The sequence below is a fragment of the Petaurus breviceps genome, unplaced genomic scaffold (assembly GCF_028583685.1).
Source record: "Petaurus breviceps papuanus isolate PSGF00001 unplaced genomic scaffold, PetGlider_PUasm1.0 90925, whole genome shotgun sequence".
Lineage (NCBI taxonomy): Eukaryota > Metazoa > Chordata > Mammalia > Diprotodontia > Petauridae > Petaurus > Petaurus breviceps.
The window spans coordinates 22,892,512-22,906,189 of NW_027187380.1; the positions used below are offsets into that span (position 1 = coordinate 22,892,512).

The 13,678-nt window shown below is 36.4% G+C and overlaps 1 protein-coding gene across 2 annotated transcripts in view; it reads right to left on the bottom strand.

Annotated features, from left to right (window-relative positions):
• The window catches only part of PRKAR1A (protein kinase cAMP-dependent type I regulatory subunit alpha), a 30,134-nt gene that overhangs the window by 6,623 nt on the left and 9,833 nt on the right, over positions 1 to 13,678 (bottom strand). For both annotated transcript variants that reach the window (XM_069076556.1, XM_069076558.1), the window contains exons 3-10: positions 11,756 to 11,926; positions 10,695 to 10,786; positions 9,959 to 10,020; positions 6,212 to 6,258; positions 5,539 to 5,697; positions 5,153 to 5,213; positions 1,191 to 1,312; positions 330 to 411 (exon numbers count right to left, since the gene is read on the bottom strand). In XM_069076556.1, coding sequence (XP_068932657.1) covers positions 330 to 411; positions 1,191 to 1,312; positions 5,153 to 5,213; positions 5,539 to 5,697; positions 6,212 to 6,258; positions 9,959 to 10,020; positions 10,695 to 10,786; positions 11,756 to 11,926 — 796 coding nt within the window. The remainder of the gene's footprint in view (positions 1 to 329; positions 412 to 1,190; positions 1,313 to 5,152; positions 5,214 to 5,538; positions 5,698 to 6,211; positions 6,259 to 9,958; positions 10,021 to 10,694; positions 10,787 to 11,755; positions 11,927 to 13,678) is intronic.

Here is a 13,678-nt window from a genome sequence, read left to right on the forward strand (position 1 = left end):
TCCAAGTCTAGCACTCTACCCACTGTACCACCTAGCTACCAATGAACATATTTCAATCATTTATTAATTAGAGCAGGAAAAAAAAGGGAATGCAAGGCAATGACATCCTAGTGTCAGACAACTGACATGCAGTTCTTGCTTATGTAACTTATTTACCAAACTGGTCTAAAACAAGAACCCCCAAGTCTTGTCTTGTTCTTCTGAAAGTCAAGAAAATTTGTACCAAAAGCTGCTCCTCTTGGAGGTATAAGAGAAGAAAAGCCCTAATGGAAGGTTACAGCTTCTCATGAAAAGGTAAAGTATAGAGAGACTATGAACTAATCACATACCAAAATAATCAGAGGGCCCCAATCTTCCTACTTCAACAAATTCTTCATTCTCCGACCTACGCTGAAGCACAGCAGCTGAACCCTACAATAAAACCAGCACATTTTAATCAGAATTACAACCAACAAAATCTTTTAGCCTTTTTGTGCAATTTCAGCATCTCAGCAAAATATATTCTCTGATCACTTCAAATCTAGTTTTCACTAGTTTTCAATGTGAGAAAGTTATTAGCTTTTTCAATTACTTAATAAGTGCCTTTACTGCCCTCTTAGTAATAGGTGCTTCCAGCAACCTATAACAGAGCCAGTGATGTAGGCCTAGGTTTCTACAAATCCCTTGGATCTAAGTGTTGTGTTCCTTTTCTTCAAAATTTCATTAATATATAAATGAAATCTAGAAAATATCCTGAAATCCATTTCTTCATTATGATGACTTGCCACACAAACAATACTAATATATACAGTGACACTCATAATGCATTCATTAGTTTATTCACAAAATACGTTCAGTGATAGACCTCTATCTATGTAACTAGCATGACAACAATTAATCTGGGTAGATCTGAGAGCTTAGCTCTTACACTTCATTGTCTAGGGAGTGCCCTGACTGCATTTCTGTCTGAGCAGCTGAATTCATGTAAGCAATAGCTTTTAGCCAGGGTACCAAACAAAACAGACCTCAAAAGGTATTAGATACCTTTGATAGACCAGCAGGTATCTTCAGAACTTAAACTCAATGAATACCAATGGTTCAAATTTCACATGTCTTATTTTCCTCATGTATTTGTAAAAAATACCAAATTTAGGTTTCTTTTCCTGCTCTTTGTAAGTAACCTTTACTCCTTTACTTTAACCTTTACTCACCTCTAAGATAATGAAGAACTCATCTCCTGGTTCTCCTTGTACTACAATCTTCTGCCCATCTTCAAACTGAACAGGTTCCAGTGCATCAGCTACTGTGAGACGCTCCCATTTGTCCAGAGACTCTGTAAGACAAAATGAAAGAGGTTCCTTTGTATTATTTGGTGATGTTTCTCCGCCCACTGCCATGAGGGTGGCCTCATACAATCATAAGGTATCCCCAGCCCTTAAAATCCTTATTTCAGGAACTTGCTTGCCCAAAACTAACTTCAGGTATATCTAAAAGGCTTCACTTAAAAGCAGCTGTGCAATTCAGCTGTGAAAAACCACACTAATAAGCAAAGGACCCAAAAAGACACAATTCATTGTAAAACATCAATGACATAAAATTTGATCCAAATTTTGCCAATTCCCCTGTAAAGAACTATCTGCAACAACTATTTTCATATCCTGGATTCACACCCCTCTGTTTCTTACTAATTTGCTTTACTGTACATTTCAATTTAGCCATTTCAGAAGTTGAAACTTCAATTAATCTTTTAAAATAGTAAACGTATCATTTGAAATAAATATTGTCCTGTACTTGGACCCTTAATAACAGACTACCACACCAAGATGAAAAGCTTCAAAAACTGCAATCAAGAATAATTACGAAATACCTAATGTTAAGACAGAGAAACCCCAAAAGACAATTAAACCAGCTCAGTCACTACTACTTTAGGTTTTTTTCTGTCTCCTTTCTGAGTTGTAGAAATAGCACATTTAAAATGTCATCAGGTTTCTCCCACAACCTACCCTCCCTAAAGTCTTTATTTCTAGCTAAGAAGTTTGCCCTACTTGCTGCTGTCCTCCACCAAGCTCAAAGTCCCTCTCTCAAATTTCTCAATATAAGTCCCTGACTCTGAATCTTCCTCTCCACCCCATGCTGTGCCATCATCCATCCATTGGATTGTTTTTAAGACATATAATCTAATCATCTCTCACAACTAACTCCAAGATGAAATTTCCCTCCAAGTCTGGCTGCAAAACTATAATGATGGGGGAGGAAGGCACAGATAAATTCAAGAATAAAATGATTCCTTTGATCATCATTTCTTCACAAGCTCTGTCCCATACTAATCTGATTCCTACCTTCAAGGGAAAAAAGGGGGACAGTTATTCAGAAGGATTGTTTTAAGACTTATTAAATTTTGCTGTTGAACACATGTATCTTGCTTTTGTACTCCTTTCACATGTATTTCTGCAGAACCAAAAGAATGAGACATGAGTGTTCTAAGAGGAAAGAAATCAATACACAAAGCATTTTTTGATTTATGATTGTTCCTCATATCTGACAGCTAACAAAAGTACAGTCAAGGGCAGAAAAGCAAACTGTGAACAAAATGAAAAAGATAGCAAAATGCTATAAACAACTATAGCTGGAAGTCTCTTTCTCTCCCAAAGGTGTTCTATGATAAACATCACAGATGACATTTACTCTGTGGCATGCCTGGTATAGTGGAATGGTAGGATAAAGACAGCTTCTTTCACACAGGATTTCACACCTAAGAGCAAAGAGAGAAGGGACTGATAAATATGCCCTCAGCTGTCATGCAAAAGAAGGGACCAGGATACTGTGAAGCTGAAAGGTCATTCAAGTTATGATGTTACTGAAAACGTCATGTATACTTCATGTCTCACCTTCACTTCACCATCCAGTCTTCTCAATACCTTACAATTTAGTTTTCAATCTATTCACAACTACTATCTCAAAAAGTATCAATGACTTCCTACTCAGGAGGCCTCCTTACATACATCTTCCTTGACTTTTTTGTCAGCTTTTAACATTGTTGTGTAACCCTTCCAACCATATACTCTCCCAGCTTTTCTCTCTTAGATCTGTTCATTCCTTCACTAACTATTGTGGATGTCCCTCAAGGACCTGTCTGTGTACCTTTCTTCTTTATACTCTTTCCTTGGCAAGCTCATTCACACCTGTGGTTTCAACAACTACATCCAAAACAGTCATCAGTCTGCCTGTCCATGTCCCTCCCTCTTTCCTCTATCCTTTTTCTCTCATTCATTTTCACTTTTCTACTGAGTTCCCTACTTTCTGCCTACCTGGATGTCCCACCAGCACCTCAAATTCACTATGTCCCAAAACAACTTTTATCTTTTCTCCCACAAACACTTTTTCCAACTACTAACCAATGTTTCTGTACTGACTCCCCAAGATAATAACCTTAGTTATTGATTTTTTTGCTCTCTTTAACTGCTTATATCAGTTTGAAAGTTCATTGATTCTATTTTAGAAATGTACATCTAGCTTACCTTCTATTCCCAATGCTACCACCTTTAGTATAAGCCCTCATTACTACTATCAGCCATCCTATCACAGTCTCCCAAAAAAGTAGTCCTTCTGCCTCCATGATCTTCCATCAAAACTGATCATTTATTCTGCTGCCAGAATAAATATGAATAAATTTGGTCATGATATTTGTTTGCTCAAAAATTTTCAGCAACTCCCTACTGACAGTTGTGTAAAGTTTAAGCTACTTGCTCAACATTTAAGGCCTTCTGTATTCTAGTACCACCCTACTCTTCCAGCATGACTTCATATTACCAACTCCTTACTAAGCAATCTTTGCCCTCCAAAAAAATGTCCTGGGCCTTCCTATTTCTATACCTTTGCTCGGGCTGTTCCCAATACCTGGATTGTCATAAAAGCCTAATGACCACATGTCACAGAATTAAAGATTCAGAACTATAAAGGACCTTAGATGCCATCTAATCTAATCCCTTCCTTGTAGAGATGAAGAACAGAGGCCCTGATAGGTTAAGTGACTTGCCCAAGGTCACAGAGGTAGTGCTAAAGGTGAGATTTGAATGAAGGGTCTGGCCTCTTGATGCTAAATTCAACATGGTTTCTACTACACGGCACTATGCTCCATCTGCTGAATTCCTATCCATCTTTAGGGAAATAAGCCCAACTCAAATGTCTTCCATGACTCACCTCCAGCCAAAACAACCTTCAACCTTGGAATTCACATACAACTTATAATGTTCATATCCTATATCACCACTAAACTACAAGCTCTAAAGACAATGACCATATGTTATTCAAATTTCGAATTTCCACCACTGCCTAACAGAGTTAACTTAACATTGTGCTTAACAAATAAATGCTGGTCTTTTTGTGGTGGCTAAGAACTGGAAATCGAAGGGATGCCCATCAATGGCTAAACAAGATGTGGTATATGATTGTAACAGAATATTACTGTGCTATAAGAAATGACAAACAGGATGATAATTTCAGGAAAACCTGAAAAGACTTACATGAACTGATGCACAGTGAAGTGGACAGAAGCAGAAGAAAATTATACACAGTAACAGCAATATTGCTGGATGAAGAACTGTGAATGATTTAGTTATTCTCAGCAATACAATGATCCAACACAACCCCAAAGGACTAATGATAAAGCATACTATCCACCTCCAGAGAAAGAAGTGATATTGTTTGAATACAGACTGAAGCATACTATTTTTCACTTTCTTTTTTTTTCTTTTATTTGAATATTTTTGTAAAAAAGGACTAATATGGAAATGTTTTACATAATTGCACATATCTGATATTGCACTATATCTGATTGCTTACTATCTCAGGGAGTGGTGAGGTGAGGGAAGGAGGGAGAGAATTTGGAACTCAAAATTTTAAATTAAAATGTTAAAAAAAATTTTAAACTAAATATTGCTAGAAAGAAAACTGGTGAATTGTAAAGTCACTGATTTCTAAGTCAAAAACCTCTATCAGGTGGAAACTCCACATATCACAATAATTAGTAAAGAGATGTTTATAATGCATTCAATATAAAAGTGCCAATGATAATTATGGCAACAGCAAAAATGTTTATAACTTTGTACTTTACACCTAAGTAATCATTAACAGTTCAGTAAAATAATACCAATATTCTTACCCACCAACTCACCTAAAATAGAAACTTTGCTAAGGAATTCTTCATACATCTTACGCTTTCTCAATGTGCTTCCCTACAAAAGGAAAGAGAAAATGAAATTCAACATAAATATTTAATTGCTACTCAGTGCTGTGAAAAAAAAAATGAAACTTCATGTAGGAAAGTAATTCAGTAAGTAATTTTTTAAAATGTATTAAATACAGAACGGTGTTTGCTAAGGCTTCTTGGAAGCATCTAGGTAACTGCAAAGATCTCCTATACACAGCTCTATAAACGAGTGGTAGGGGCACAAGTATCCAGATCTTAAGTTGACAAACAGACGTGACCACAAGAAATTTCCTGACAACTGCCATATGGTGAAATTGCAAGCAAATGAGAACTCTTAACTGATTTCTTACCATAAGGATTCTCCTGTAGCTGTCTCGGTCAATGCCCCATAATTTCACATTTGTCTTTGCTTTGACAGTTGCAGCTCTAGGTGTTCCATAAATCAAGGCAAGCTCTCCAAAGCTGCCTCCTTCTCCAACACTAGTTGCCCATTCATTGTTGACATAGACCTAAAAAGTCAAAAGACATGACTGTACTGTTTCTGGAGAAATGTATGTAAGAGAGAGAACTAAAATTACGTATCTTCAAAGGTTTGAGATCCTGTACTTTTACTTCAGGATACCAAATACACAAAGGTTTAGAAATCAGAGCAAAGAAAACCGTATTTGTAGCTTGCATTGAGTATAGTCAGCTGTCTTTTATTTATGTAATAAGGGCCATATGCAGGGGCAGGGAAGGAGAATAAAGAAAATTAACCTAGAAAGGAATACAGAACCAGTATTTAATCCCAAAACACAAATTATAAGTACCTCCAACCTAATCCTAATTCTCCAAAATGGTTACCTAATTCAAACTATTTAGAAATATAGAGTGAATGAATACTAGTTTTACTGACTTCTGAGACAGAAGGCACAAAATACTTATTTCTTTGACCATTAGCAATAGCATTTCCTATTACTTGAAGACAATGAAAGCATTACATTTGTGACTTAAAAAACTGATCAAAATACTTTTACATCTTACATCCATCTCTCCTTGATCAATCACATAGAAGTTATCTCCTTCATCACCTAAGAGAGAGAAGACTATATTAAAACCATTTCATACAAAAGCATATTTATGAAATACTTATATAAAAAAAAATTCATGAATGGGAAAACTGCACTGTATCAAAAGGTACAGAGACATCAGTCCTTTCAGAAAAGTCCTTAGGAGGCACAAATTGACTGATTTTTCTTGACATCTGAAAAACATATGACCCTACTCAACACTCTCTCACTTCTTGGTTTTTCTAGTACGTGTTTGATAGCTCCTTCTTTAAGTCTCCTTTGTTGCACCATCTTTGATAACCCTTCCCCTGTGTCAATATACTCCAAAACTGCACAGGGTCCCCTTCTCTTTATGCTCTTAGTGACCTCATTAGTTCCCATGAGTTCAATTAGCACCTCCACACAGATGATTCCCAGATGTATGTAAATAGCTCCAGTGCCTCTAGGGAGCTCCCATCTCACATTACCCACTGCCTATTGGATGTTTTAAACTAGACTGCCCAAAGGCATCTCAAATTCAACATGCCCACACCAGAGTTCCTTCCTTCTCAAATCCATCATCCCTCTTTTTGAATACCCTATGTCCATCATGGACACTGCCAGCTTTCAAATCACTCAAGATTAAAAGCTCCAAGTCATCCTCAAATTCCTTACTTTCCTTCACCCTCCACTTTCAATCAGGTGTCAATTCCTGATGATTCTACCTCTATAATGTTTCTCATATGCATTCCTTCTCCTCTATTTTCATGGCCATCATTCAAGATCAGGTATTTCTCTGGACTACTGCAATAATGGTAACCAAAAAAAGTTAACACCATCTTGGACAGCATTAAGACATACACAGATTCCATAGTATGGCAGAAACTGGGCATAGACCATTATCTAACACCATATATCAAAATCAAGTCTAAATGGGTGCATGATCTAGGTATAAAGGTTGATATTGTAAGCAGTCTTGTAAAACAAGGAATAGTTTACCTGTCAGACTTGTGGAGAGGGAAAGACTTTATGACTAAACAAGAATTAGAGAACATTATAAAATGTAAAATGGATAATTTTGACTACATGAAATTGAAAAGCTTCTGTACAAACAAAGCCAATGTAACCAAGATTAAGAGGGAGGTGGGAAATTGGGAAAGAATCTTTACAACCTATGTCTCTGATAAAGGACTCATTTCTAAAATATACAGAGAATTCAGTCAAATCTATAAGAATACAAATCTATAAGTCATTCCCCAATTGATAAATGGTCAAAGGATATGAACAGGGAATTTTCAGACAAAGAAATTAAAGATATCTATAAGCACATGAAGAAATGCTCTAAATCACTACTGATTAGAGAAATGCAAATCAAAACAACTCTAGAGGTACCACATCTCACCAGTCAGATTGGCTAAGATGACAAAACAGGAAAATGACAAATGCTGGAGAGGATGTGGGCAAATTGGAAGACTAATGCATTGCTGGTAGAGGTGTGAACTGATCCAGCCTTTCTGGAGAGCAATCTGGAATTATGCCCAAAGGGCTATACATAATTTCATACCCTTTGACCCAGCAATACCATTCCTAGGGTTGTATCCCAAAGAGATCATAGAAGTGGGAGGAAGACCCATATGTATAAAAATGTTGATAGCAGCTCTTTTTGTGGTGGCAAAGAATTGGAAATTAAAGGGGTGCCCATCAATTGGGGAATGGCTGAACAAGTTGTGGTATATGCATGTTATGGAATACCATTGTGCTATAAGAAACGAGGAGCAGACAGTCTTCATATCTACCTGGAGAGGCTTATACAAACTGATGCTGAGTGAGAAGAGTAGAACCAGGAGAAATTTGTACAAAATTACAGACACAATGTATGTGTGATGACCAACTCTGATAGACTGGACTCTTCTCAGCAATGCAGTGATAAAAGTCAATCCCAAAAAACTCATGATGGAGAGAAATATGTGCATACAGAGAAAGAACTAGAAAGAACTGAGTTTATATTGGAAGCAAAACTCCTGATCTTTTTCCTTCTCTCGTTTGGTTTTATGTCCTCTTTACCATTTTTCATTCCAACTAATACAAACCGTCTTTATAACCTCACTAATGTATAATGTGAAAGTATTTACAGATCCTATACTTGACTATATGCCGCCATGGGGGGGAGGGGAGGGAGGAGGACAAAATGTGAAACTCAAGGAATTGTGGAATTGAATCCTGTAAACTAAAAGGAAACAAACAAATTAATTAAAAAAAAAAAAGACATACACAGATTCCAGAAATAATCCCCATTGACTCAACTGGTCAGACTTCATCTGGAGTGTTGTGTTCTGGTACCATGTCTTAATATGGAGTGTTCCATGGGGACAATCGGGATGGCAAAGACCCTTCAGTTCACTTCACAGGACAATCAATTGAAAAGAAAACTCAGGGTTAGGTGGGGAGATGATATCCGTCTTTAAGTATGTGAAGTGCTATCACACAGAAGAAGGATTTGACTTGTTATGTTTTGCCTTGACAGAAATAGGAACAAGTGGAAATTGCAAAGAGGCCAATATAAGCTTGTCAGGAAAAGCTTCCTAACAATTAGAGCTGTCCAAAATAAAAACTGGGTTGCCCTGAGAGGTGATGAGTTCCATATCCTTGGAGTTCAAGAAGAGATTAAACAATCATTTGTCAGGTATATATTTTAGTAGGGGATTCCTTTTCATATAGGCCTGGACTAAATGAAGTCCCTTCCAACTCTCAAAATCTGTGCTTCTATGATTCTGTTTGGCTTTTCAAATGAACCTGGCTCCAAATTGTATTTCCAGTTTCATTGTGCATTACTCCCCTAAAGTCTGACCAAACTGGCCTCCTGTCCTTTCTTCACACAAAACATTCCATAGTCTGCATTTATTATGTATACACACACACACACACACACACACACACACACAGAGTCTCCCTCTTAAAAAAAACATAAGCTCCTTGAGAAGCATTTTTTGTTTTTGTATCTGTAACACCTAACATAATGCCTGATAGAGCAACCATGTTACTTCCTTTGATCTATGATCTATAAACTCCAGTGACTCCTTATTATCCATAAAATCAAAGACAAAATCCTCTACCTGACATTTAAAGACTTTCACAATTTAGCCTCAATTTACTTTTTCAGGCTTATTACACATAACTCCCCTTCATGCACTGTAGTTAAGCCAAATTGACCATCTTGATGTTCTTCACAGGACTTCTCATCTACATACATCTGCATAGCACTTCCCTTACGACATAAAGCATTCCCTATGCTTCTTAAAATACCTAATTTCTCTTAAACTTTAGATCAAGTGCCAACCTCCTACTTTAGGCTTTTCCCTCTAACTCCTAAGACCACACTGCTCTCAAAAATTGTATTTATTTTTTATATATTTTGCACATATATATGTGTGTGTGTGTGTGTTTGTATATATACATACATACATACATATACACACACACACACACACACACACACACACACACACAGATGCATGTTGTCAATCACCAAAAGAATAGAAAAGTATAAGGTTCTTGAGAGCAGGGACTGTTTCATTTTTGTCTTCGCATCACAGGACAGAGTAGGTGCTTAATAAATATTTGTTGACTGGATAATCAAATGGGAAAATTAGCAAAAATATGAGAAGTAGAATGGTAAAAACAAAAAAAAAAACTAATTTTCTTCTGATTTAAAAAAAAGTGTCATAGAAATGGCAGGCCTTACCTTGTTGAATTACAGTCTCTCCAGCAATAAAGGAGGCTGGGAACATGGCATCAAAAATATCACTGCAATGGAGAGAAGTACTTCTGTTAATGTTATATTTCAAAATAAGCTTCTGTCTAAGGATATGCAAACCTGAATAAAGAGATTAGAGTTGTCTGATATATTAGCCTAGGCTGCCATCAAAGGGATAAAAGTTCTATCTACATTAACATTTGCCCCACTTCTTGAGGTTTTAACTACAAAAAATAATAATAGCAACTCACCAAAAGAAATGACAGAATCATACTAGTCCAGGAAAAAAGAGCTCTCAGGGAAGATAATCTATTCAACAATTCAGGGGATCTGAGAGGAGAAGTGACCCAGCTGAGAGTAACTCAGAAATGCCTTATCACTTTATAACCAGTTTGGTCCCAGGATACCATCAATTTCTACCTTTACTGTCAGGTAGGACTAGCAGCTAGATGGATTATCTTCCCTACTGTCAAAGTCAATTTTACCCTTCCTTTAGTGTCTCTATCCTACTCTCCCTTATTCTTCCATTTTACCCTTTGGAACTCAATTTCTATTGCTAGTAAACTACGTTTCATATTAAAACTGTGCTCCCCACTCCAAAAATTATTTTGTATTTACTTGTATTTGTACATGCTATATCCCCCACCAACTGAAAGTAAGCTCTTTACAAAATGCTTGTTATTTTAAACAGACTACTAAAAGTGCAAGGCAAACCAAAACTTACCTTCTCTCATTGTCATCAAGATGTGAGAACAGGACATTCTTCTCAATGGCTTTAGCTAAAGCAGCCATAGTCTTGTAATCTTTTGGAATAACCTATGAGAAAAAATTAAAGATTTAGTGTCAGAATTGTTAAAACACGCAAGTTCTACATTTTGCAATCTATATTTCAACATAATGCCAAACTAACTTATGAACACTGAAATGCAACTCTTTCAAATACTTACTATGATAGTCTTCCAACAATTGTGATTCTCACAATACATAAGAATATGATTAATCCATTTAACACTTAGGCAATGTTGGTTTCCAGTTTAAACTTAAAGAAATGAAACATGTTCATGGGAAGTGTGTGAGGAATATGCCTCAAGCTACTTGATGAAGTTACTAGCTAGCTACTTTCTGAAAGGAGGGAAGGCGAACAGTGCTGACATTTAAGAATGAGTGAGCAAGGAAAAGTCATGGTTTTGGTTTTTTTTTTAAAGTCGACATGGTACTGTGCCTACAGGTAAGAGTAAGACAACTGACTGAAGTATAGAGAGGAAAAAGGTTGGCAGATTCAGGAGAAAGGGTTAATAATCATGGAACATTTTCAGGGGGTCTGGGTTCAAATCTTGCCTATCATTTACTACCTGTGTCATCCTTCAAGTCACTTAATCCTTCTGTGCCTCACTGTCCCTATTTGCAAAATGAGATGGTCGAACTAGATAACCCCTAAGGTACTTTCCAGCTTATCAACAATCATGAGACAACTATTATTTTGAGCCTTGAGAACATTGCTCAAATTTGTAAGTGGGCCTCTGACCATGAGCCATTTCTCACAGGTAGTTATAGTATATAGAAAGCACACAATCATTGTGGGTTCAACAAATGGTAATTTCATTGGCCTTGGGACCAGTTTGTGTGTGTGTGTGTCTGTGTGTCTGTGTCTGCGTCCGTCATGGGCTAGGGAGCAAGGGGAGAGTAAGATTTCCTAATTTGCTAGTCTGTCCTTAGTCTCAAGGTCTGAGACAGAGTAGATGCTATCCTTTGGATGGCCTTGCACATAAACTGGAGCAGAATTACCTTTCTAACATATGATGCAGCATCTTCCTCAGTATACACTTCTGCACTGATAGCCCCCCTTCGCCTCCGACCCTTAACCACTGGATTGGGAGGTGGAGGAGAAATTTCTTCTTCCCTTGATTCAGAATGGGCACTTGCTTTCTGCAGAGTCTGGAGCTGCTTTGTTTCCTCCTAGAGGGAAAAAAAAAAGAGAGATGTTCATGGCACATGATCATCCACTGTAGAAAACTAATATTTTATTTATCACCCTACTTTTCCTCTATTACTATTAAAGAGGGGGAAGAATTAATTCCAGAGTGGAAAAAAAGGGATACTGAGAAGTTCCATGAGAAATACTCTTAAAATTCAGTATTCTTTCTCAAATGTGATTAGATGTTAATATTTCTAGTTAAATTTCTTTTAATCAACTTTACTAATGACAATTAGGTAATTAGACGGCATCTCATAGGAATAGAAATTTCTACATGAGGTGAATTTTTCAAATAACTGAAACTTACCAAAGAAGTACAAAATATTTACTTTAACAATTTTTTTAACCAAACCAATAAGCATTTAATTAGCTACTATCTGTCAGGTACTCTGCTAAGCACTGTGGATAAAAAGAAGGCAAAACTATATCACACAATTCCTGCTACCTTAAACAGGGTACAGTGAACATAATTTAACTTTGATTATTGATTCGCAACCATCAATATAATCACAAGCTACTATACTAAAATTTGAGAACAAAAGCCATTCCCCAATATGCCAATGGTCAAAAGGATATAAATATGACAGTTTTCAAATGAAGAAATCCAAGTTATTAACAACTATATGAAAAAAAATGCTACAAATCACTAAAACTTAGAGAAAAACAAATTAAAGCAACTCTGAGGTTCTACCTCACACCCATCAGCGAAGTAAAGATGACATAAAAAAAAAGAAAATGAGAAGTGTTGGAGGGTCTGCAGGAAAACAGGCACACTAACGCATTGTTGGTGGAGTTGTTAACTCATACAGCCATTCTGGGAAGCAGAAACTATGACCAAAAAGTTACTATATACTATACATACAAAGCACATACTCCTTAACCCAGCTGTATGCTTTATACTATATACTACCCTACCATATGCCCCCTTCTTTGGGGGCCTATACACCCAAAGATATAAAAAAGAGAAAAAAGACCCATATGTACAAAAATATTTATAGGGGTTCTTCTCACAGTAGACCAAAACTGGAAACTAAGGGGGTATCTACTTATTGAAGAACAGCTAAACAAATCATGAGACAATTTCAGAGGAAATTGGTAAGATGTCTTATGAACTGACAGAGCAAAATGAACAGAAGCAGGGGAACAATTATATATAATGACAAGAGTTATAAAGAAAAATAATCTCTAAAAGCCTTTAGAAATATGGCCAAAACCATGCTAAGCTACCCTAGAGAACTGAATATGAATCATTCCAGATAGGTGATGGACTTAAAATGCAAAATGAGAAATACATTTTTGGATGTCACTAATGTAGGAACCTGTTTTGCTGAACTATGTATATTTGTTATGTCTTCTCTTTTTTTTAAACTGTTCAATGAAAATAAAGATTTTTTTTTGTCCATTTAAGTTCACAGTTGGAGGAAAAGACAATAAATGCTTGTAAGAATAATTAAATAATTTTTATAGGAGTGAAAAAGGAAAGTCAGGAAGACCTGTTAGCTATTGCAGTAGCTCTAGGATCCAAAAGTAGAAGCACTGAGACTATAAAGTAGGGGAAAGATGTTGCGGAGATAGAATCTAAAGCACTTACTAAATGACCAGATGTAATAAAGTGAGAGAGAGAGAAGTCAAAAAGTAATCCCAAGGTTTCAATCACAGGTAAAGAAGATAAAACTGGTATCACACATAAGTGTTTTGTAAAAGTTAGAAGTACCAGATTAGAGGTAAAAATA